General features: G+C 43.7%; 1 protein-coding gene across 1 annotated transcript in view; it reads left to right on the forward strand.

The window, feature by feature from the left end:
* fhip1b (FHF complex subunit HOOK interacting protein 1B) overlaps positions 1-23,550 on the forward strand; it is a 50,763-nt gene extending 27,213 nt beyond the window's left edge. Inside the window, exons 8-15 of the mRNA XM_083777208.1 lie at positions 9,812-10,057; positions 10,353-10,520; positions 12,502-12,581; positions 13,239-13,399; positions 15,798-17,375; positions 18,547-18,725; positions 20,468-20,633; positions 21,975-23,550. Coding sequence (XP_083633334.1) covers positions 9,812-10,057; positions 10,353-10,520; positions 12,502-12,581; positions 13,239-13,399; positions 15,798-17,375; positions 18,547-18,725; positions 20,468-20,633; positions 21,975-22,336 — 2,940 coding nt within the window. The 3' untranslated portion in view covers positions 22,337-23,550. The remainder of the gene's footprint in view (positions 1-9,811; positions 10,058-10,352; positions 10,521-12,501; positions 12,582-13,238; positions 13,400-15,797; positions 17,376-18,546; positions 18,726-20,467; positions 20,634-21,974) is intronic.
* Positions 23,551-26,068: the final 2,518 nt, after the last annotated feature.

Raw genomic sequence — 26,068 nt, forward strand, 5'->3', positions numbered from 1 at the left:
CTCTTTTACAGCCCCATATTTTCCCACCGTACTCTTTGTGCTAATGCTCTGCAACAAGCTGTGGTTGTGCTTGAGGCATAATCTTAGTATTAGACCCAGTCTGACTTGTTCTCCTCGATTTCTCTGCGAGTTCATTCAGGATACCTGTGTTCGAATAAGAACATAGTCTGTCCCTAAGAGTTGATATTTTATTTGAGACTCGGAGACCTCTAATTTGAGAGAGTTAGTTCCACATGGCGTTAACATAATCTCCCAAGATTCCCCTAGTATTGAGCCTAAAATGCCCGGCGTTGTATGCAACAAGAGAGTCTTGTGAAATAGTGAAATTGTCAGGGGAAAACCTTGAAATCTTAATTGTACTAGAAAGGTTCAATATATGCCACGGTAATTTAGGCACTGTATTCGTTTACTGAATAACATACTCATTTTCAAATCAACTCGGAGGCAGAGGCCTTTCTCTAGCTTTGTGGACCTGCTTGTTCACTATCAGCATGTCTGTGTCCTTTTTGTTCAGATCCCGACAAATGGCAGATTTTTGGTTCCGATCCCGATTTTTGGAGAGACCACCGGGGCGATAAGCAATGTTTTGGGCAAATGGTTGGTCAAAACGTGCAACATTTTCGAATCAACTTGAAAAACTAGATCTAAAAAAAAACTAGACCCCTTTTGGTGTTCCAAGCGTTGTTATGCTTTAGCTATTGAAAAATAGCAGATCTACAAGCTTGTAGGTCTGCTATTTTTGAAAAATCGTGAAAATGTGGCGCAAATCTTTCAATTTATATTCTTTCAGAGTGAACATTTTTAACTCAAATCTTTGCTTCTGCGGGGGTCCCAGGAACTACATATTTTCAGATGGGGGTCGGCGGCCAAATACAGATAATTATGGTACTCCTTGACATGAAATAGTTTGAGAATTAACTGACATTATAGAAACATAGGTTTTTCAGAAAACTGTCAAACTCGCAACGCATCGGTTGCATAATTGTCGATACCGATGTCGTCCCAAAAAAAAGTCAAAACAATGGCAGATATATCAGCCTCAGGGCTCTATTTGGAATCTGTTTCCCCTTCTGTTCTGTGTTGTGGTTTTGCCACTGGGTCCTTCTCCTCTCCCCCATACCTGCAGACTCTGCAACTCTGCTCGTCCTCTTCCCACGTATAGAATAATTTATGAGCTTCAAGCTGACCCACTTTAACGCTCAGAAGGACCGGTTGGAGGTGGCGTCAAGGACCAAAACACCACCTGGGCCCTGCGTAGAGACTCGCTGTGTCATTTCCTGGAACACTCTGGCCTCCTTTTCTCTCTCTCTCTCTCTCTCTCTCTCTCTTCGCTTGTGTTTTCAGTTATCCTCGCTCTGTCTCACTCACACTCGATCAAAGTCCCACTTTACGACGACGAGTCTATTCTCAAATTCTGTCAGTCCTATCGAGAGTATCAGTTTATATCCGAGTGCAAACATTGACCCATTTTCACACTCGAGAGTTAAATTGATACAGATATTGCACGGTTACTATCCTCCCTCCCCGTCTCACTTTAACCCATTTTGGACGGGAAACCCCTTTTGGTGTTGTAAGCATTATGTTATACTTTAGCTGTTGAAAAATAGCAGATCTAGAGTGCCGCGCTATATGAGCTTGTAGATATGCTATTTTTGAAATGTCGTAAAAATGTGGTGCACATCTTTGAATACAGAGGGAACGTTTTTAAGTAAAATCTTTACTTCTAGGCGGTCCCTGGAACAACATGTTTTCAGACGTGGGTCCACGGCCAAATACAAAACTGTCATGATTTGTAGAATCAAACTTAGGTCTAAATGGGTTAAAATGAAGCAGTTCACCTTTGATACCTTGCGATGCACTCTCTCTCTCTCTCTTCTGTCAGAGATGTGCATATCAGCACCATGCTTTGATCTCACCTTGCACTGACTGTACAATGAATCCATATTCATTGTACAAATGAAGGTGAGATCAAAGCATTGTGCTGAGACTCAGACACAAGCTGCTCTAACTCATCAGGCCCTCACTGAAGAATAAACCTTGATCTTATACTCTTGACGGTTCGTCTTAAAAATGTCGCCTCAAGGCGTGGTATATTTGCTCAGTTTGCAGAACCTGTAATATGAAAGACTTGAGCCCAATGCTCACTGTTGCATAAAGGCTATACGCGTCACCTGATTGGACAAATTGATATGTGGTATGTTGGCAGTGACGTGCACAGATAGACACTAGGGGGTGCTAGAGCACCCCTGCCCTTTTCCCTGTGGAAAAAAAGTGCACTTTGTACAGTATGTGGACCATGGTGACATTGATATATTCTTGATAAAAAGCTTCTAATATATTATTTAGGCCCCGAAATCTATAAATCTCACACTATTAAGGCAACCGGGCCGGTTCCACGCGCTGCACAAGGTGCCCTTTTTTTCCACTTGAGCACCTGCCCCTCTAAATGTCTGTGCAGTGTGCACGCCACTGTACGTTAATGGTCTGAATGTCTGTCTGTCTGTCTGTCTTACACTGCCTGGAGCCGACGGCAGTGGATCAATATGTTCACTGGGATGCACTCTTAACGTTTAACTGACGGCTTAGCAATGTGTGTGCGTTGCCATTTTTAACTATGCAACCTTAACCCATTTAGTCCTGACGTCAAAATTAAAAAGAATGTCTTCAAAATCCTGACAGTTTTCTGAAAAAACGTATGTTTCTGTATCAGTGGTGCTCAATATTTCATGGCAAGGACCCCAAAAAGAATTATGTACTGTAATGTGCCTCCTGAGTTAAAATGTTCACTCTGTAATAATACATATTCAAAGATTTGAGGCACATTTTCACGATAAAAAAAATAAAATAGCAGAGCGACAAGTTCATAGCGCGGCACTCGGTGCCGCGCTATGAACGCTATGAGCTTGTAGATCTGCTATTTTTCAATAGCTAAAGTATAACAATGCTTTAAAACACCGCGAAGAATGGGTTAATGTATTTTGGACATTGTACAGTATATCTGACATGTTTCTTTTCCTCTCATTCTTTTCTGTCTGTATTCCAACAAAACATATTCTTATACAGTACTTTGTCAGACTAAACCTAACAAAAAAAAAGGACCTACCGTTCTAATTCACATGTATATTCCTAAAGCTTCATGACTTACATCAGGGGTTCTCAACCCGTGGGTCCTGACCCCATCGGGGGGGGGGGGGGGGGGGGGTCGCCAAATTATTTTGGGGGGGTCGCCAAGTTATTTTAAAAACTGAATGGCTGGAAAATGGAAATTAAGAGTTTACATAGTGCGTGGTGCATGCATAAACTTTCCTTAATGATTATCTGGTTTCAGTATTTATTCATGATATATTTTCTCTTAACTTCCTAATTTCAAGATGACTTGATTTTTGTTTCCGCGATCAAGGCGTTTTAAAAGCCTTATAGACTAGCCTTATAGACTACCTTTCTAAGGAAGGTCGTTTGACCGAAACATCAACAAAGTAGCCTCATTACAGGTGTCCTTTAAGTACAAGCAGTGTTGCAGTTGAATGCATATTACCGGTATGTTCTCTTATGCATTATTTAGACAAAGCACAGTGAACTAAATACAGAAAATAAAGAAACAGGAATTGGGGGTGACTGAAACAAACACAGCAGTCCCTGGTGCTTACGTTGCACTGTAGGCAAAGCTGTCATACAAATAATGATTGAGCTTTTGGAACATATTCATACAAATTATATTCATGTTGGGCTTTGTAAACACAAAATGCCCAGAGCAGACATAATGACAAAACAGGAATTTGTTTGTGCTAGAAATGCCCAAAGCACCAAACTGAAAGTGGCTAAAAGAGCATGGACAACGAACGACATGGTGGATTATGCAAAAAAGAATTGCAAAAAAGAATATGCAAAAAAGAATTGCGACTGGCTCAAATGTTTGTCATCATCAGGCGATCATGTACTGAATACTGATTGTGACATGCCTAGCTTTGCTGTCTTCCTTCAGCTATAAATAATGCTGATAATGTGTCACAGTGGAGACCATAGACCAGGGTTCCCCAATTAATTTTCCTCAAGGGCCATATTTTGACTAGCGTACCAGGCTGGGGGCCGAGTCTGCACGCGCGAGGTCGAGGACTTGCCCTGAAAATTCATTTTCAGGGCAAGACCCCATTTGAAAAGGATGCCCAGTTTGATATGCATATCTGGGACCCTTAAAATGGGCCACAAGGGGTCGCTCTGTGGGCCGCAAATGGCCCGCGGGCCGCCTATTGGGGAACCCTGCCATAGACGGACACACAGACATTAATGCTGATAGACCATAGACGGACACACAGACATTAATGCTGATAGACCATGGACGGACACACAGACATTAATGCTGATAGACCATAGACGGACACACAGACATTAATGCTGATAGACCATGGACGGACACACAGACATTAATGCTGATAGACCATAGACGGACACACAGACATTAATGCTGATAGACCATGGACGGACACACAGACATTAATGCTGATAGACCATAGACGGACACACAGACATTAATGCTGATAGACCATGGACGGACACACAGACATTAATGCTGATAGACCATGGACGGACACACAGACATTAATGCTGATAGACCATGGATGGACACACAGACATTAATGCTGATAGACCATGGACGGACACACAGACATTAATGCTGATAGACCATGGATGGACACACAGACATTAATGCTGATAGACCATGGATGGACACACAGACATTAATGCTGATAGACCATAGACGGACACACAGACATTAATGCTGATAGACCATGGATGGACACACAGACATTAATGCTGATAGACCATAGACGGACACACAGACATTAATGCTGATAGACCAGGGACGGACACACAGACATTAATGCTGATAGACCATAGACGGACACACAGACATTAATGCTGATAGACCAGGGACGGACACACAGACATTAATGCTGATAGACCAGGGACGGACACACAGACATTAATGCTGATAGACCAGGGACGGACACACGGACACTGGCTGGGGTTGTCACTCTCATCATGTGTCATGCCGGGATGAGCTCACACACGCAACACTGTCGCCGTTTGTGTGTGCAGTACATCGACAGAGAGAGAGAGAGAGAGAGAGAGTCAAAGTCAAACACATGGAAAGAGAGACATTATGGAGAGACATGACGACAGGGAGGGACAGACAGACAGACAGACAGACAGTTAGACGGTCGGAAAGAAGCATAAAGGCTTGCTATCGAGCAGAGGCGTGTGATGTGGACGTGGATGTAGCAATGATGGGTGAGGGGCAGCTATACAGCACACGCTAAGGCCTCACTCACACCTAAAGACACACGCAAGACACACTTGTGTCCTGTGTCTTCCGTGTGTCATGGCCGCCTCAATGCATTTCCAATGGGAGTCACATGGTTTCATGACACAACCTTGTTGCATGGCTTGTCTTCTGCCCTCCCCTCCCCCCCATGCAACAAGGTTGTGTCTTCAAACCACCATGACACACGGAGCACACAGGACACAAGTGTGTCTTTTCTTTTATTGGCTTTTTCCATCATGTAACCATGGTTTCCATACGTCGTTTGGTCGTATTGCAGTTGTGTTCATGTCGCAAAAAACGAGGGCGAGGCTTGATTTCGTAGGGCGTGCCAGTTTGCTTTCAGCCGTCACATTTATTAACGCTGGGAACGGAATCAAGGATCACTTCTTCATAAATGTCGTGCCGACGTCGGTGTACTCCAAAACCGACACTCTAATTTGAGGTTTAGGTTTTAGGTTTAGGTTTATTTATTTAGCATGTGGTACAAAAAATAGACAATAACATATCAAAGAAACAAAAATACAATGCAAGGAAAGGAAGAAGCCAGAAGGCTTATATGGAATCCTTTCCTGAAGGAAGAGGTCATTGGTTTAAAAGATTAAAAGTTCATAAAGAACAGTACATAAATTGGCAAAGGGGGGCAGCTGTGCAGTAAAGAAATAAAAACACAGACAGAGTTATAAGAAATAAACAATACAACAACAAACACACAAAAGAAAATATAACGCATCAAAGTAAAACATGTAATCTACAGAGAGGAAAAAATAAGAAATTTCTTTAGATGTTTTTTGAATATTGGCAAGGATAATGAGGATTTAAGTGAATCATCTAGGGAGTTCCATAGATGAGGGCCTCTAAATTTGATGAAAGATTGATGTTTGGATGTGCGACAATAGGGTAATTCAAAATGATCTCTTTGCCTTGTGGGGTAGGAGTGAATGTCAGAAGTAACACGGAAGAAATTGTGAAAAGAAGACGGAATGTCTTGTATGCATTTTTTGAATTTAAACATAAATAAACAGGTCTGAAAAACGTTTACTTTGTCAATGGGTAATAGTGAATATTTAATAAAGAGCGGGGCAGACGGCTCATACCGATTTGAAAGTGAAATCATTCTCAGAAACCTTTTTTGAATGATCAGTAATTTAGTGAGATGTGATGAGTATGTAGCAGCCCAGACAATATTACAGTAATTAATATGAGGGAAAATTAAGCTATAATAGAGTGTTAAATGACATGAAGGAAGAACAAAAGGGCAGATTTTTCTCAATATACCAAGCATCTTCATAGACTTCATACATACAGCATCAATATGTTGTTTCCAATTTAAAAGTTCGTCTATAATGACACCCAAGAATTTAGTATGGCGAACCTGGCAAATTTCAGAGCCATTGATTAAAATTCTAGGTTTTTCTTTGGGAAATGTTTTGTTTATATTACTAAAAATCATGAAGTTGCATTTTTTTATATTGAGGGTAAGCTTATTCAATTGAAACCATTTGAAGACATCCAACAATTCATCATTAACATGTTTAACGAGAGTGTTTAAATCCCTGTGTGAGGCAATGAGATTAGTATCATCTGCAAATAAAATAGGAAGAAACTTATTGCAGTTCATGGTTAAATCATTAATATAAATCAAAAATAATAAAGGACCAAGTATGGAGCCCTGTGGCACTCCAACTGATATTTTCAACTTTGCAGATATACAACTATTGATACATACGTATTGTTCTCTGTCTTCTAGATAATTAGAAAACCACTTGAGAGCAACATCCTGTAGGCCATATCTATTAAGTTTAGAAACAAGAATTTTATGATTAACAGTATCGAAAGCTTTGGTTAAATCCAAGAAAACCCCAAGAGCAAATTTCTCGTCTTCTAGAGCAGAAGAGATATTGTTGGCAAGCTGTAACAGAGCTTGTTCAGTTGAGTATTTCTTGCGAAATCCATATTGGTGGCAATAGAGGATGTTGTTCTGAAGTAAGTGAGCTGAGATTCTGGAGTAAATAAGTTTTTCCAAAATCTTTGAAAAACAGGGAAGAATTGATATAGGACGATAATTGCTAAAATTGTTTGAGTCTCCTGATTTGTGTAGCGGCACAACTTTTGCTATTTTGAGTTCATGCGGAACGACACCAGATAGTAAAGATAAACCAAAAATATGAGTTAAAGGTTGAATAATAAAATCAATTATTTCTTTAATGAAACTACTTCTGAACCCATCATGCCCTTCAGCAGAATCTTTTAAGTTTAAGACAATGCTTCTCACTTCAGCAATACTAGGGGGATGAAAACTGCAGAGTGGAGAAAACTGACCCTTAATCAAACTAGCTGGTATTTCATCAGAAACATTTATGTTCGCTGCCAGCGAGAGGCCAATATTGACAAAGAAATCATTTAAACCGTTTGCTATCTCTCTCTGATTGAGAGGAGAGCCTTCATTTCCTAGTACCTCAACTGGAACAATTAATTTTAGTTTTTTTCGTTGTAACAGTTGATTAATGACACTCCACGTGGACTTAATGTCATTAGATGCATGGATGAATTTATCTGAGAAATATTTCTTTTTTGCATTCCTTAAAGATTGAGTGAAAGAATTTTTGGATTTCTTATAAGTGTCCACATTAAGAGGCGTGGGACTTAGGATAGATTTTTTATATAGTTTCTTTTTTAGAAGAGAATGTTTTCTTAATTCTGTGGTGAACCAAGGGTTTGCTTTATGAGCTTTTTTCTTTTTTATAGAAGTTATCATTGGGAAGCATTTTTCAAAGACAGGATTAAAAAGCATTAAGAACAGCTGGTAAGCTTTCTTCACATCTTGCAGCCCTAAAACACCATCCCATGAAACACACTTTATAGAAGATATGAAGAATTCTACATTCCTTTTGGAATATTTACGATAACTAATTTCCTCTTGTACCAAATTATTACTAAGTGCATTATCATTTATATGAATTATTTGGAAAACTGGGAGATGATCTGAAATATCATTTAACAAGAGGCCAGAAGTAATTTCAAGGTTCAAAAAGTTTAATAAAATATTATCAATAAGTGTGGCTGAAGTAGTAGTTATTCTGGAGGGTCTGAGAATTGAAGGATAAAAATAGGTAGAATAAAGAACATTAAGAAAATCTACAGTAGCTGACTGTTTACTGTTGAGAAGGTTTACATTGAAGTCACCTAATAATACACACCTTTTCCGCTCCTTAGAAATCATTTCAAGCGTGTGATAAAGGGCATCATTAAAAATGGCAAGATCTGACTCAGGTGGTCTGTAAATGCACCCAATTATAATGCTTTCCCCATTAAAGGGTAAGCAAGATGGAATTTCTACAAACACAGCTTCCACTAAGGTCTTATCAAAATATTGGTTTAGCTCCTTTTTTTCCTTGAAATTAAACTGATCTGAAACATAGAGGGAAACACCACCACCTGGTGTGGTGTTTCTACAGGAATGAATAGCATTATAATTTTCCAAAGGATAGAGACAAGTAATATTATCGTGAAGCCATGTTTCTGAAAAGGCCATTACTGAAAATGAGAAGTTTAGGATAGATAGGTAATCTGTTAATTGATCATAATGTTGAGGTATACTACGAATATTTAGGTGCAAAAAAGAGAATGTATTTGGTGCTTTTACTTGAGCAGATTTACTAAACTGATCTTCAGTGTAATATTCACAAGATAAATTTACATTTTTCAGGTCAACATGATTTGAATCAGGATTAAAGAACTCATCATAAATGCTATCCTTATCAATACATAACTCAAAAGGATTAAATGCTGGCAGGTTTTATACTCCATTGATATTAAATGAGGGCACACACACACGATTAAAATGTCTCCTCACTGTCTCTCTCAAAAGAATCACTCCTAAAACAGTGAAGTTATACTGGCCTTCCTTCCCAATCCCAGCTAGGCTGTGTTGAATCGAATTACCACCAGTCAGAGTAAAAATGGTAAATCGATCTATTCTTAACAGCCAGGCCTAGTTGTTATGTTGTTATTTATTTACACAAGGAGGGTTGAGCTGACTTGAGTTCCCCCCTTTATTTCACACATGCACGCACACACACACACTAGGGCTTTCACTCTGGCTTTTTACTAGTTGACTAGTTACCTAGTTTTTTTTTTTTTTTTTTTTTTTAGTTACCTAGTTTACTAGTCGACTAGTAAACTAGGTAACTAGTCAACTAGTACAAAAACGAGTCAACTAGTACCAACAAGGTCGACTAGTGGATTTACTAGTCGACTAGTTGAATAGTCAAGCCCTAACACACACACACACACACACTCACACTCACACTCACACTCACACTCACACTCACACTCACTCTCTCTCTCTCTCTCTCCCTCTCCCTCTCCCCTGGAAACTTCCCAGCAACTTCCCAGCAGAAATAAAGTGTTCCACTGTTGAGCTGCTCTTCGTTGAGGGCTATAGATGCCTTGAATAAATCTCTCTCTCTCTCTCTCTCTCTCTCCCAGGTGCTGGCCACGGGCCTCAGTGCCCTCTACTCCTCGCTGCCCAGGAAGATGGAGGTGCGCGGGGACGACTGGCACGCGCTGCGGCGCGAGGACTGGATGGGCGAGTCGTCGCTGGTGCTGTTCATGAACTCCCTGGAGTTCTGCAACGCCGTGGTGCAGGTGGCCCACCCCCTCGTTAGCTCCCAGCTGCTGGACTACCTCCATAACGGCTTCCTGGTGCCCGTCATGGGCCCCGCCCTGCACAAGGTAACTGTTTGTACGCCAGTGTTGTTGTTGTAGCAAAAGTTAGATTTTTGTTTGTTTAAGTCACAGTCTTTTGAGTGTAGTTTTAGTCACATTTTAGTCACCTGGAATGTTTTTGTGTTTTTTTTGTCTATTTTAGTTGATAACATAACTATCCATTTAGCTGGGGACCCCCTGGAACCCCCTCAAGGACCCCTGGGGGGTCCCCGGACCATCACTTTGAGAACCACTGGTGTATGACTGTCATTTCTCTCCTCTCCTCCTCCTCCTCCTCCTCCTCCTCCTCCTCCTCCTCCAGTCGTCGGTGGATGAGATGATCGCCTCCACAGCCTACCTGGACCTCTTCCTCCGCAGCGTGACGGAGACGGCTCTGCTCAAGACCTTCCTCCGCTTCATCCTGCTCCATCGCCACGACAACGACACCATCCTGGACACGCTGCTCATGCGCATCAGCAGCAACTCCAGGGTCAGTGTGCGTCCGTGTGTGTGTGTGTGTGTGTGTGCGTGCGTATGTCGGGAGTGCCCAGAAATTGTGGCCGATCACGTCATTTTCAAAGGCTTTTCAGAGTAAAATCTGCCTCGTCTGCTGGCACTCTAGCACCATTTTCCGGTAAACAAACGGTTAAAGGTGGTTTAAAAACGGTTAAAGGTGGTTGCACTTGGATGCGTTTTTCGGAAAACCGATGGAGAAACGCTGCTAAAAATCCGAAAAACGCACTCCGTGTGCAGGGACCTTAAAGCTGATATAAGCAATTATGTCAAAATTGTAATTACTTTTTTTATTATTATTTTATTCAGACAGCCAGCAATTAGTACCAAGTAATAAAGTAATAAAGTACCAAATGTAGAAAGTACTCACTATGCAGAATGTCCCATTTCAAATGAACAAATGTTAATTTGAAATGGCAGATCTACAAGCTCACATGGCCGAAACGTACCTGTGTGTATATAGGGTTGAATTGGGAAATACAGGTTTTGTAATAATATAATAATAATATAATAATAATCAAACTCTGCAAAGTAACTAGTAACTATAGTTTTCAAATAAATGTAGTGGAGTAAAAGTCAAACTATTGGAAATTGGAAATACTCAAGTAAAGTACAAATGCCTCTACTGTAATTAAGTACAGTGCTTAAGTAAATGTGCGTAATTACTTTGACGCCTCTGGATGCTATGGTGCTAATGTGTGTGTGTGTGTGTGTGTGTGTGTGGGCGGTGTGTTGATTTAGAAAGAAGCAACAATAATGTGATGCACACAAGCAGGTTCCTATAGCTGTTGAACTAACGACCATGTTTGAGATATTCTGAGCCATACTTGTCGGCGTGGAAGAAGCGGTGTTCCCGTTGTGGGGCGGGGTGTCAGCGATATTCTGACGGCTGACAGACAGTGTTCCACTTTGACTTATTATGACAGAGATATCTATCTAACCAACAACCAGTGTTGTTCTTGTCGATTTAAAAACTAAGACGAAAAATGTCCGTCGACTACCCTTTTTCCACTGACGAAAACAAAATGGAAACTAAATTAATACTAAGCTATGATGACTAAAACTGAGAGTAAATATATTGACAATTTCGTCAAAAAATAAAAACTTGACTAAAATGTTAGGAAGGGACTAGTGGACAAGAGATCCAGTAAGTCATTCTACACTTGTTTGCATGCTGAAAATAGCCGATGTGTAAAATCAGTCATTACGACGGCATCAAAGCCCACCAAAATACATTTTAGTCGACTAAATCAACTGTAGATTCAGTCGACTAAAATCGTATGATGTTTAGTCGACTAAAACTAGACTAACACTAAAACATTTCAGGTGACTAAAATGTGACCAAATGAAGGGTCATTCCAAAAACTATGACTACTTAGACTAAAATAGAAATTTGCTGCCAAAAACAACACTGGTTCCTCTTTGTGCTAACCTTTATTCGCTGCACTGTCAGGGTCCCCAATAAAACGGACCAATAAGACAATAAAATGGCTAAACAAGATGCAATAAAAGCCAAGTTGTAACAGTTTTACTACCGTGTTAAAACCTCCAGACCCATCGATTTGCACTGATGATAAACATTCAAAAAAGAAATGCTTGGCCTTATGTTAAAGCATATTTGTTCTCTTGTCATTTGGGTATGGGGGACCCGCCAAAAGTAAGCTGGGTAAAGTATTCTTTATTTAAGGACATCAATAATCAAGTTATACAGCATTTGTCAAAACATAACACAATATAAACAATGCTAAAAGGGTGGGGCGAGAAAGGCCCTTATTAAAATTATCATCATTCATTCAATCCTTGCCACTACAAAGTCTGGTCGCAAAGGTATTAACATATTTCACCCAATTAGACCAAAACGTTATAAACTTAAACAGTCTGAGAGAGAGAGAGAAAGTGATCCTTGTTCCGGGTTGGATGTGGTTTTCATTTTGCGGTTGTGTGTCAATGTCTTGCAGCTCTGCATGGTGTCTCTAAGTCTCTTCAGGACTCTTCTCTCCCTCAACTGTGAAGACCTCATGCTGCAGCTTGTTCTCAGGTAGGACCTACACATACATGTGGCTCTTTTCATCCCATTTTGACCTGAGGGCAAACAGGTTTACTGCCACCTGCTGGACGCAAAGCCAACCTCAGACTGCCACAGGCTGTGGGGGCGATTTAGAGGTTGCACACACAGCACAGAAACGGATGTTGTGGGCGTCCATCTTGTCCTAAAAAAATAGCGTCAATGCTAGCGAGCTAAAATATAGCCATCCTTGCTCTAGAAAGCACCAATGTTTCCATCTAGACCACCGGATAATCAGCAAAGACCTCCGAACATTGTGCTAATTGACCAAACCATGGAGAGATCTGTAGATTAGGAGTTATTCAGCTTTTAGTCTGCCTGTATAATGGGAGGTGGATGGCAACGCGCATGCGCGATCCGGTCTAGGTACGCTAAAGAAGGAAAGGCCGACCCAAAATAATAATGAAAAAATAGTTCTCAGCGTCGCGGATTTATATCCATAATAAAGCTAATCTGACGGAGCATTCCGACACGAGCGGAAGGTTATTACAGACCTTATGGCGGAGCATTCCGCCAAAAGTAGGGATTGTGTTAAAAGGTGACACAAAATGCAAATGGTGTCACTCACTGCAGGTTGTATAGGAGGTCGTGCCTTTAAGCGTATAGGTGTGTTTTGGCGCCCCCTCTCAGGTATCTGCTGCCCTGCACCCACGTCATGCTGAGTCAGCGCCGCGCCGTCCGGGAGACGGACCTGTACGGGAAGTCGGCGGACAAGTTCCTGTCGCTCATCCCAGAGTGCTGCCGCCTCAGCACGACGGAGCGCGACGACGACGACGCCTTCTGGGGGAAAGGTACAGTAAGCTCAACGAACCGACCTGAGACCAGATTCTATTATAGTCTTTTAACCCATTCTGACCTGAGATCAGTTTCTACGAATGTCTTCTACATCCTGACGGTTTTCAGAAAAAGCTATGTTTCTGTGTCAGTGGTTTGTCGATTTTTCAAAAATAGCAGACCTACAAGCTGATGAGCTTGTAGATCTGCTATTTTTGCATGACATAATGCTAACACCAAAAGGGGTTCCCGCCCAAAATGGGTTTAAATCAGTGGTTCCCAAACTTTTCATGTCAAGGACCCCCAAATTGACACTAATTAGACCCCCATTTGGAAAGCCAGAGACCCCCCCAATAAGAGAAGATTTTTACGGCTCTAAGCAGTGATTCTCAACCCGTTTAATTTCAAGGACCCCCCCAGTTTGACATGCATTAGGCTACGGACCCCCATTTAATGGCATTTCTATCTCTGGGACAACAATTTATATTGTAAAATCACTGTTAATTTAAACTCTGAGAGTGTACAAATGTCCATTCCATTTGTACACTCCCATAAGGGTCCATTTGGTTCCTAATTATAATTTAGCTGGTGACCCCCTGGAACTCTCAAGGACCCCTAGGGAACCCCACTTTGTGAACCACTGTTCCAAATCGTCACAGTTTTCTATGAAAAACCTGTTTATAATGTCAGCGGTGCTCAAACTATTTCATGTCAAGGACCCAAAAGATTATATGCAATTGGCTGCTGACCCCCATCTGAAAATATTTCCCCCCCAGAACCAAAGATATGAGTTAAAACGTTTGCTGTGGATGAATATATGTTCAAAGATTTGCACACGTTTTCAGGATCTTTCAAAAATGGCAGATCTACAAGCTCGGCACTCGGTGCCGCGCTATGAGCTTGTAGATCTTTCAACAGCTAAAGTTTAAAATAATAGAGCGCCGAAGTCCTGACGTCACTCGCTCATCCCCTGGTTCTGCCTGGTTCACGGAAGTCGTTTCTCTATGGAGAATAACATGGGGTGATCTTAAAATCGTCTACTATAAGCATTGTGGTCCAAAAATAAACAAGCTGTCTCTGCGATATTGTCAGGGAGCTGTCTCTGTATCGTTTGCGACAGTCACTCATATATGATACAGTCTATTCCTAGCGAAAATGTAACTAATTCAGTAGCAGTAACAATAGCGTTTTCTCTCAGTCGGTTGATTCTTCATATACATATGATTGAAACGGCCGGGATGACAATGTTTATTTTTCAAACACAGTTCTTATACGAGGCGATCTAAAATCCCCCTATGGGGATTACAATGCAAATAAAAAGTACATGAACCCGTGCATTTGCGCCCTCTACCGATATTGACGTCAGACTTCGGTGCTCTATTGTTAATGTGGTTAAAATCTAATGTAACGCCTGGGATTCGAACTCGGGTCTCCCACTTGAAAGCCCAACATCTTAACCACTAGACCAAAGGGATATTTCTATTCCCTATGGACCGGGGGAGATATTAGACTTTTGAGGCCATCAGGCTCTGAGCCACTCTGCTACACTATAGCGCCACCATCAGGCTCTGAGCCACTCTGCTACACTATAGCGCCACCATCAGGCTGAATGTCATTACATACATTTGTTTTTTAATAAAGTCTGATTAATAGTAATACACACATCTCTATAGCATCAATCTGGGGGGCCCTTGGTAGTCGGGGCGTGTCAGGATCCTGACAGGAACCAAGAGATCAGATGAGAGTTGTGCTACAATTAAGATGCATGAATGTCAGTCGTTTCTGCCTGTAATTCCTAGAATGCATGACCTGCTTGATAAGACGAAGCATGCAAATGCATTTTATTATACAGTTACAGTATGTGTTACAGTCATGCATTTCTGAACTCATGTTCTTTTATCGTCCGTAAAGATCCCATGTGATGACGGACATTATTGAAAATGTAAGCGATGCAAAAGACCTTTTTTTTTTTTAGAACATGTCCACACCTAGTTAATGCAAAACAATAAATAAACACAGAAAACGCTGCCACTTTTGATTTCTCCAAGGGCGTTACTTAACCCATTCTGGGTTCCCCCTTTTGGTGTTTTAAACAATATGTTATACTTTAACTATTGAAAAATAAGCTCCAGCTTGTAGGTCTGCTATTTTTGACAAATCGTGAAAATGTGGCACATATCTTCGAATATGTTCTTTTTAACGTTTTTAGCTCAAATCTTTGCTTCTGGTCGGGGTACCTGGAACAACATATTTTCAGATGGGGGGGGGGGTCCTTGACATGAAAATGTTTGAGAACAACTGACATAGAAACATGAGGTTTTTCAGAAAACTGTTAGAAGACCCTTTTTTTTTTATCGTCCTCCGGTCAAAAATTCGTTAACAATCCAATTGTGCCCTTTTTTTACATTTCTGCAGCGCTGAACAACAGCCCCAGTTCAGAGTCTCCGGTCCTCCAGGCCCGGCCCAGCACCCCCAACCGCCTGGCCCTGTTCATGCGCCAGCAGAGCGGCGGAGGAGGAGGAGGAGGAGGAGGAGGAGGAGGAGGGGGGCCCACCACGCCCACCACCGGCGGCACAGAGCCGCCGTTGCTGCCCTCCTCGTCGTCGTCGCCGCGCCGCGGCAGCACCCCGGCCTCCTCACTCCTCCCCCTGTCTCCCGACAGCCCCATGCACCAGCCGGCGGTCTCCACCGACTGCCTGGACTGGGAGTCGGGCTACCTCGAGTACCTCGGCGACGCGCGGCGGAGCGTGGAGCACTGCTCCTGGGCCTGCCGCGACTGGTCGGCCCCATACGACGGGGAGAACCCCTCCCCCGGCGCGGTGCCGCCGCCTCCCCCGCCGCCCGGCACCGCCCACCCCTCCTCCCTCCTGCCCGTGTTCCCCGAGCACTTCTCTTTTCAGCAGGCGGGGGCGGGGGGGGGCAGCACCACCCCCCCTCCTCCTCCTCCTCCTCCTTCGGCCCAGCAGCAGCAGCAGAGGGCGGCCGTGGTGGCGGCGGCGCGCTCGGAGTGGAGCGGCGCAGAGCGAGACAGCGGCGAGTGGGACGTCACCATCGGCAGGAACAACTGCATCAGCCTCACGCCGCGCTCAAAGAAGCGCAGCCTGCAGAGGGAGGAGCTGCCGCTCCCCGCCAAGCCTCTCCTCCTGCCCTCCTCCTCCTCCTCGCCTTCTTTGGGCCCGTCTCCGTCCAACTCCTCCTCCTGCCCCCCGCCGTCGTCGTCCTCCTCGGCCCCCCCTCGCCTCCCCCCCACCATGGTCGCCCCCCCCCACCACCACCAGCCCATGTTCAACGGCACCTCCTCCTCGGGACAGCCGGACGCGTCGTGCGTCGTCGCGGACGGCCTGGACGTGGACAGCCTGGAGGTGAAGAAGGTGAAGAGAGACTTGGGCGAGCACGCAGCGCGGCGGCATCCGGACGAGAACTCTAATCAAAATGGCGCCCACGTCGTTGCAACGCACAGCGAGGTCGACGGCGGCGGCGACATCAGCGACGCGCAGATCGCGTCTCAGGGCTCCGACGTCGCCTCCTTGGTCACCAACTCCCTGGACGACACTGACACACCCTCGGAGACCCCCGTCCTCAAAGACAACGTCCACCACCAGCAGGGCGGTCTGCAGTCCGTGGAGAGCCTGATCAAGGAGCTCCTGGAGCAGGCGCCGGGCGACCACCACCACCACCCGCTCCCCCCCGGAGGAGACTCCAACGGCCAGGGCATCAGCATCGAGGCCTTCACCCAGGAGCTGAGAGAGCTGGAGGAGCGAGTGAGGGAGCGGAACAGAGCCGCCATGACGCGGCAGCCCGAGGAGACGGTGTTGACCGGCAGGCGTGAAGAGGAGGAGGAGGAGGAGGAACGCCTGGCCTCTTCTCCCCCGGAGGCCGAGCTCATGGCGGCCACGACGGGGGCCGGAGGCGAGGCCAAAGGAGAGGGCTCCACCGTGGGGCTGTGTAGTCCCGTCAAGCCCCTGGGTCAGCCTACCGGACAGCCTTACACAGGTGAGATATATACTTGGGTATGGATGGGGGTCGATTTGACATGGCAGGTTGTGTGGTTGTACTAGCTATTTTCAGGCAAAGAGATTGGGTGGTACTTTTTGTGGTACTTCTGCATATTTGTGCCATTGGGAGCCAACACACGGACATGGATCATGAGGGCATCCTACGGGACCCTCAGGGCATATTACTAAAACTATTACCCTACTCTAAAATATCTATTTAGTAACCATTATAATTATGTGCCGGTCACGTTCTTGTTCTCCTGATCCGATTCCAATCATTTGATTTTGAGTATCTTCCCCGATTTCCGATCGCGTGTGTTTTTTGAGTGGTGCAACCACTCCTGTAGACAGCTATGTGTGTGGCTGTGTCCCTGGCTGTGTCCGAGCACGAAAATAGCGTTATAGAGCGTTTGTTCACCACCAAGTGTCACTGTTGCACAGCCTAACGCACAGACACAGTCCAGGGAGGAGGACTTGTGCAGTGCAGTGCAGTGCAGTGCAGTACAGTACAGTACAGTACAGTACAGTACAGTACAGTACAGTACAGTACAGTACAGTACAGTACAGCACAATTTAGGGCTTTAAGCAACTAGTCTATTATTCAACTAGTCGACTAGTAATTCCACTAGTCGTCCTTGCTGGTACTATTTGACTAGTTAAGAAAAACAAAATTAAAGGTTGTTTTTTTTTGTGGGCCTCAAGATCAGCTAGAATGCTAGATTATAGTCACCAATGTACACAGTTTTTAAATGCACAAATATAAAAACAAATAACAATAATTTATTTTTTTACATAAACTATACTAGTAGAAAAAACTAAAAGTGAAAACCCTAGCACAAGTACAGTACAGCACCACTCACTCAGACTGGTCTGATTTTTAAATGTTCTGTCCCCCCCATAAAGTATATTTACTTTATTATCAATGTTGAAGATTTGATTGTACTGTGGCGCTGTAGCTATCAAATGTAGTAGACGGATCATGAGTCGTTTTGTGTTTGTGTTGTGTTCTGCTGGATGAATGTTGTATGTAAATGTATGTAATAATAATATGGAAGAAATGTTTTAATGATGATATGTTTAAGACCTCAGGTAGAATAGCTCTGCTGTGACTCACAGTAAGCCAATGGGGAGATCTAATAAATAAATCAAATCTTCCCATCCACCCACAGGTCCGTTCATGGTGGTGGTGTTCGCCAAGCTGGAGAACATGCTGCAGAACTCCCTGTACGTCAACATCCTGCTGACGGGCATCGTGGCCCAGCTGGCCTGCTACCCTCAGCCGCTGCTGCGCTCCTTCCTGCTCAACACCAACATGGTCTTCCAGCCCAGCGTCAAGTCCCTCATCCAGGTACGCCGCAGCGCATCGTCACATTTTATATCGGTCACACCTGGAATGTTTTAACCCATTCTGACCTGAGATCAGATTCTAAAAATGTCTTCTACACCCTGACAGTTTTCTGAAAAAGCTATGTTTCTATGTCAGTCGTTCTTCGATAATAAAAAAAAAATCACACACGTGTGAACTGAGTGGTGCAATTCCCCCCCCCCCCTCTCTCTCTCTCTCTCACTCTCTCTCATTAGAGTCACTACCCCTCTCACTGTTTATGGCGCCCCCTACTGCTATTATTAAGTCACATACTCATGCTCACACAGACAGACACACACACAAACAAGTACGAGGACATTGCAAGCTGGTTGTAGGAGTGGTTGCACCACTCAAAAATAGCAGACCTACAAGCTCATAGCGCGCCACTCGGTGGTGAGCTTGTAGATCTGCTATTTTTCAATAGCTAAAGCATAGCATAATGCTAACACCTAAAGGGGCCCATTGGTCACCTGGAATGTTTTAGTGTGTTTTAGTCGACTAAATATCGGAAGGTTTTCGTCGACTAAATCTACGGTTTATTTTTGTCGACTGAAATGTGTTTTTGGCGGGGCCTTGATGCCGTCGCCATGATTACATTTGCTGAAAATAGCCGGTCTACAAGCTATACAACACGTCACGCTGCGGCTATTTTCAGCATGCAACCAAGTGTAAAATGACTTATACTGGATCTCTTGGTCCACTATAGTCCCTTCATAACATTTTAGTCTAGTTTTTATTTGTTTGACGAAATTGTCAATATATTTAGTCTTAGTTTTAGTCATCAGTTTTCATTTAGTTTCCATTTGGTTTTCGTCAGCGGAAAAAGGTAGTCGACATTTTTCGTCTTAGTTTTAGTCGACGAAATCTTGGATTCTGACCCATTTAGACCTGAGAAATGATTCCACAATAATGTCTTCTAAATTTTTCTGAAAAACCTATGTTTCTATGTCAGTGGTGCTCAACCTTTTTCTTGTCAAGGACCCCCAGAATTGTCTGTATTTGGCTGCCGACCCCCATCTGAAAATATGTTGTTCCAGGGTTGCTCCACTCAATGTTAGTATTGGATGCATTCTTTAGTCAAAAACTGGCTATAAATAGCAAGGAGTTATTTAGTTTACTGCTAGAGGTAGACCACATGTCAGAGAAGAATGCTAACAATTATAGACAAATACTATCTGCACTTAGTTCAAAGAAGGTTTTTAATATGATTTATTGGATTCAAATAAGGAGATAATAGCATATATATATATATATACATACAGTACCGGTGTGTATATATATATATATATATATATATATATATATATATATATATATATATATATATATATACAGTATATATACTTGTTTAATGTTTTAAGTGCACTTGTCAAACATATTTTAGCATCATTTATAGTTGGTAATTTATTTATGGGTTGGTCCCAAAGATACCCCCAACAGTGTCCATTAGTCACACAGTGATTTTCAACCATTTTCATTTCAAGGGCCCCCTGCGGTTTGTCCTGAATTAGGCTACGGTCCCCCATGTAATGACATTTCTATCTCTGGGACTCCAATTTAAATTGTAAAATCAAAGTTAATTTAACTCTGAGAGTGTAAGACACACTTCTGTCCACTGCTCTCTGCTGCCCCCCCCCCCCCCCCCCCTTCCACCTCACCTAGAAGATGATGGAAAAAAAACAAAATAGCTCAAGTTTGTCTAATACAAATTCCACCCCTCCAAGGTGTTGGGTTCGGTGAAGAACCGCATCGAGGCGTTCGCAGCGTCCCACGGAGACTTCCCCGCCATGCTGAGGAGAGCCCAGCGGTACCTGGCGGCGCGGAGCAAAGTGGACTGGACCTCCCAGTCTCCCACGGCGGCCCATACGCTGAGACGCTCCGACTCGCTGGGTGAGCAGCGGCACAGATATAAATATAACCCTTTTATTTAGACCTGAGGACCATTCTACAAATGCCTTCTAAATCCTGACGGTTTTCTGAAAAACCTCATGTTTCTACGTCAGTCGTTCTCAAACATTTTCATGTCAAGGACCCCCATGTAATTTGCTGCCGACCCCCGTCTGAAAATATGTTGTTCCAGGGAACCTCCCCCAGAAGCAAAGATATGACTTAAAAACGTTTGCTCTGAAAGAATATATTCAAAGATTTGCACCACATTTTCACGATTTTCCAAAAATAGCAGACCTACAAGCTCGTAGCGAGCTTTTAGGTCTGCTAATTTTTCAATAGCTAAAGCATAATGTAATGCTTAAAAACACCAACAGGGGTTCCCGTCTAGAATAGGCTAAGAAAAAAGGCTTCTAAAACAGTTTTCTGAGAAGAAAAAAAAAACTATGTTTCTATGTCGGTGGTGCTCAACCTTTTTCCATGTCAAGGACCTCCAGAATGATCTGTACTAGCCCTTACCCGTTGTGAGATATTGCCCCAACAAGCTTGTAGATCTGATATTTTTCAACAGCTAAAGTATAAAAGGGGTTCCCGACCCGTCCTGAATGGGATAAAGTAATAAACACGCACGTGCACACACACACACACACACACACACACACACACACACACACACACAGGCCATAAGAGAGGTAGCAAATAGAAAATATGCCATGAATAATGGCGGCCAGGGCTCTCATTTGAGATGATTTGTTGGGGAAACTGTGCCATCTGTTGCTTGCTGGGCTGGGTTAATGAGATGCTATATATGGTAGCACCGTGGACCCAGCAGGAGGAGAGAGAGAGGAGATAGCCCTCATACGGTAGTGATGTCTGCCTATTAGAGCCTGGCAGCCATGGCAGGGCTCCACGCCGATCCTATCCTTACTGAGATATTCAATCAGCCTTAGCTACAGTACGCTCTGAGATTCATATTTTTTCTTTCGTGTGTGTGCGTGTGTGCGTGTGTGTGTGTGTGCGCGCGTGCGTGTGTGCGTGTGCATGCTCGCTCATCTGTGGTTTGAGGTCTCAAAGACTTTTATCAAACCTTAAAGATTGCCGGGATTTTTTTCCCCCACCCTAAAAACATGATCATCAGGTATTATTATATTATATAAGGAGGATGAATGTTTAAAAAAAAAAGTGTACAGTATTTGTTAGAATGTCGTTTCTATGTGGACAGTGGACACTGATGGCGGTGGCTAGCGTATATAGACATGGTAACGCCTCGCCTGCCTCTGATTGGCCTGCCGGCCTTATACCAGTGTTTCAGTGTTTCCTCTCTCTCTCCCTGTGTGTTCTCAGTGAAGAGCCGCAAGCCGTCGCTGGGCGACCTGATCCTGCGCCACACCAACAGCCCCACCCGGGCCCGCCACGCCGCCCAGCTGGCCCTGGCGCACGTGCGAGACGGCGGCCAGTCGCTGCACAGCGCCCTGTTCCGGGGAGGAGGGGGCGGCAGCGCGGGGCCAGCCTCGGCCAGCGGAGGAGGAGGAGGAAGCGGCGGCGGCACCTCCTCGCTGGAGAAACAGGCGGAGGCGCTGCGGGTGAAGAACGCCGTCTACTGCGCCGTCATCTTCAGCGAGTTCCTCAAGGAGCTGGCGGCGCTGGCTCAGGAGCACGCCGTCGCCGTTCCCTTCCCCCACAGCCAGGGGGGGGCAGAGGAGTAGCGGGCATAGCTTCCAGCTTCCAATCGATTTGCTTCTTGTTTTTGTGCGACTGACACACAAAGCGCACACAAAAACAAGCGGGAGGATTATCACCAATGAGCTCCAGCTGTGTGGGGCCTGGGGAAAAAAACCTGCACTGACACCCTCCTGCCACCTGGTGGTGGGGGGGGGGCAGGCGGGAGCACTGATAAATATGGTTGTTTTTTTGCCATAGTTGACGGAAAATGGGTCGAGTAAACAACAGCGACTTTGGAACACTAGGAACGTTGTAGTCGTCGGTTGCAATTGCATTTTGTTTTTCTATCGAAATTCATATAGGATAGTTATACCTATAATTATATATAAGGAGGAGATGGACGTGTCAAATTCTATGATACTGTGCATATCATGTATATAGTATTTATGTATAGAAATTATTATACGCAGTAAAATCTCAATGGATGCTCTTGATTTGGGAGCCTGTATATATATAAATATATATACGCATACCATGCCATAGTATATAGTGCGGCAAATTAAAGCCGCTGCTAAATGGATAAAATAGGCGCGCACACTTAAGTGCTAGTCTGTCCGCTTTCCCTTTTTTTTTTTTTTAAGCTCGAATCAAGGATATTTTAACCCATTTTGACCTGGGAACGATTCTATAAATGTCTTCTAAATCCTGACAGTTTTCTGAAAAAGCTATGTTTCTATGTCAGTGGTTCTTCGATTTTTCAAAAATAGCAGACCTACAAGCTCGTAGCGCGCCACCGAGTGGCGCGCTAAGAGCTTGTAGATCTGCTATTTTTCAATAGCTAAAGCATAACATAATGCTTACACCAAAAGGGGTTCCCGCCCCAAAATGGGTTAAGCTCGAATCAAGGCTATTTTAAGGCTCGGTGCAGAAGCGAAAGGGTTTTTCCTCCCAGAAGTTTTAGAGCCAAAAGACCCTACATACACGGAGCACTGACCATATTATAAGGCTATTCAATCAACTCTATCCCGGAAGTATCCAATCGGCTTTTGAGCATTAATCTTTCTATAGGACAAAGCCCCTTGTGTTTTATCTCGTCATTTTTTACATCGTATCGCATCAATCAATGGATAAGAGGACAACCAGAAGTTTAAACCGGTGGTGGTGTTTTTATTTTATTTTGATTTTGACATTTTCAACACATACCACCTCATTGTTGGAGAGACTTGGATATCTGTGAATGGTAGAACGAGAGCAGAGGCATGGGAGAGAGAGACTCTCTCTTCTCTCAACCCCTCTGAATCGGGGGGGGGGGGGGGGGGGGGACCAGTGTATACGGGGGGGGGGGGGGGACTCTTTGTGTAATTCGTTTTGTAGTTTTATTTTATTATGTATTAACATCTCCATTTGATTTTGACGTGCTTTTCTTTTGTACACCATCCATTTTCTAGACATATCGGTAACATGTGCACATGGGTCTTTTATACTGTGTGTGTGTGTGTGTGTGTGTGCGCGCGCGCGTGCGTGTGCCTGTGTGTGTGTGTGTGGTCACATTGTTTTAGGGCAATGGTTCTCAAATGTTTTCATGCCAGGGACCCCCTCTGAAATTGACACTTATTAGCCCCGCGGGCCCCCCATTTGATAAGATATGCCAGCTAGGAACCCCCATAAGAGATTTATTTTACGGCTCCAGCAGTGATTCTCAGCCATTTTAATTTCAAGGACCCCCCAGTTTGACATGCATTAGGCTACAGACCCCGCATTTAATGGCATTTCTATCTCTGGGACCCCCCAATTTATATTGTAAAGCTAAAGTTGATTTAACTCTGTAAACGGGTCCATTTGGTTCCATTTGTACCATCTCTGAGTTACAGACCCATAACGGCGGGGCTCCACCGGGCGCGTTGCGTCTCCGTCGCGTGCGTCAAAAAAAGAACCGGGGCAATTTTAATGCAGTCACGCAACGCAATGCAACGCAACGCAATGCAACGCAACGCGGGCAGTGGAGCCACCCTTCATTGATTAAAAAGGGAACATTCCCTGACGGTGACGGAGACGCGACGCTGACGCGCCCGGTGGAGCCCCGGCGTCAGGGTCCTAACTATCCATCATAGTTGAGGACCCCCTCGGAGCTCCCTCCCGGACCCCACTTTGAGAGCCACTGTTTTTAGGGATTGACTCTCCAGTCCATCACAATGCCATGCCTCTCTGGTGGCTCATCGTTGTCTGTGCTCCAATCCGAGGAATGCTCTTTTTTTTCCCTACATATTCTGGAGTCTGTGAGATAGAAGGGAAGTGAATATTTTTATTGTGAGCGTCGGCATTCAAAGATTAGTAATCCCTTTGAACTTTGAAAAAAAAAGGACTGCTTCATGTGGCGTTCGTTGATATCTTTTCATGAAAGCAGATCTTTGTCCTCCCCAAAAGGCCGACTTGAAACATTGCATTGAAGAGCATTCTTCAGTTCAATTAGCACCACTTCGCGTCTCTCGACAACTTTTTTTTAAGTTTTCGTCTCAAAGCAAAGTCATAAACCGGAGACGGGCAGAAAAGACGGCAATAAAAAAACATTCAGAATCGAAACATGCTGCTATTTTTCCGTTAATACTAATAACAACCCACTTTAAACCAGTGCTATCAGCTATTACTTAGCCTCATTTTGCCTTTTTCTTTTTCTTCCCGTCAGGTACCAATATTGTAGATAGTGTGTCTGAGGATGTGGAAGGGTCAACATGGGCTCTGACCATGCCAAGTGTTGCAGTGACTGAGCGGCTTATTTATTCTTTTGTGTTTTGGAAGTCGAGAGTAGTTGCAAGGCCCACAGTGTTTGAAGATTATCGCCAAGACACTATAATCACTTTACGTTTTTGTTTGTTTGTTGATAAAAAAAAAAATGTATTTCAAAGGTTTCGTATATTATCAAGGACTCAAGCGGTGTGTGTGCGTAGCGTATGACGTAACGTATGACTGCACGCGCGTGCGTTAATATGACGTAACGTATGACTGCACGGGCGTGCGTTAATATGACGTAACATATGACTGCACGTGCGTGCGTTAATATGACATAACGTATGACTGCACGTGCGTGCGTTTTGAAAGTCCATCTGAGACTCTAGTCTTTGTGAACCGATCCAACTTTGCACATACTAGCCACGTCTCTCAATGTTATTCTTAGCAGTGGAGAGCCACTGCCTTGCCACCATCATGTCATACAAAGTCTAATTTCTCAAAACTTGAAATTGGATAATATGCCATCATGTTTTTTTGTTGTTGTTTAGGACAAACATCATGCCTTGTCGTCAATAAAACAAAAAGCCATAGCTGCGGTCCTCTGCTCTGAAAATAAGATTTTTAGTAATTGATTAGTAGTGACAGGTTTTTCTTTTGTAGGAAGAAAAAGAAACCTGATCATTTTAGTTTTTAATGTGCGTTTTACTAATATTTCTCATGACAATAACATACTGTAGGCTCATTATATCGGTAGACATAAGAGAGTACTTCTAAAAGAGGTAGGTGCAGTGGTGGAAAAAGGACTCAATTGTTTTACTTAAGTAAAAGTACCAATACTGCAATTTAGAACTACTTCGTTACAAGTAAAAGTGCGGAATTGAAAATGTACTTGAGTAAAAGTACAAAAGTATCGGCATCAAAATGTACTTAAAGTGAAAGTACTCATATTGGAGAATGTCCCATTTCACAAGTTCAAAATGTGTAGAAAATCTACACATTTGCGTTGTGACGCATTGAGAGCTTGTAGATCGGCTATATGGCCGAAATGT

The sequence above is a fragment of the Protomyctophum parallelum genome (genome assembly GCF_964188405.1).
Source record: "Protomyctophum parallelum genome assembly, chromosome: 11".
Classification (NCBI taxonomy): Eukaryota; Metazoa; Chordata; class Actinopteri; order Myctophiformes; family Myctophidae; genus Protomyctophum; species Protomyctophum parallelum.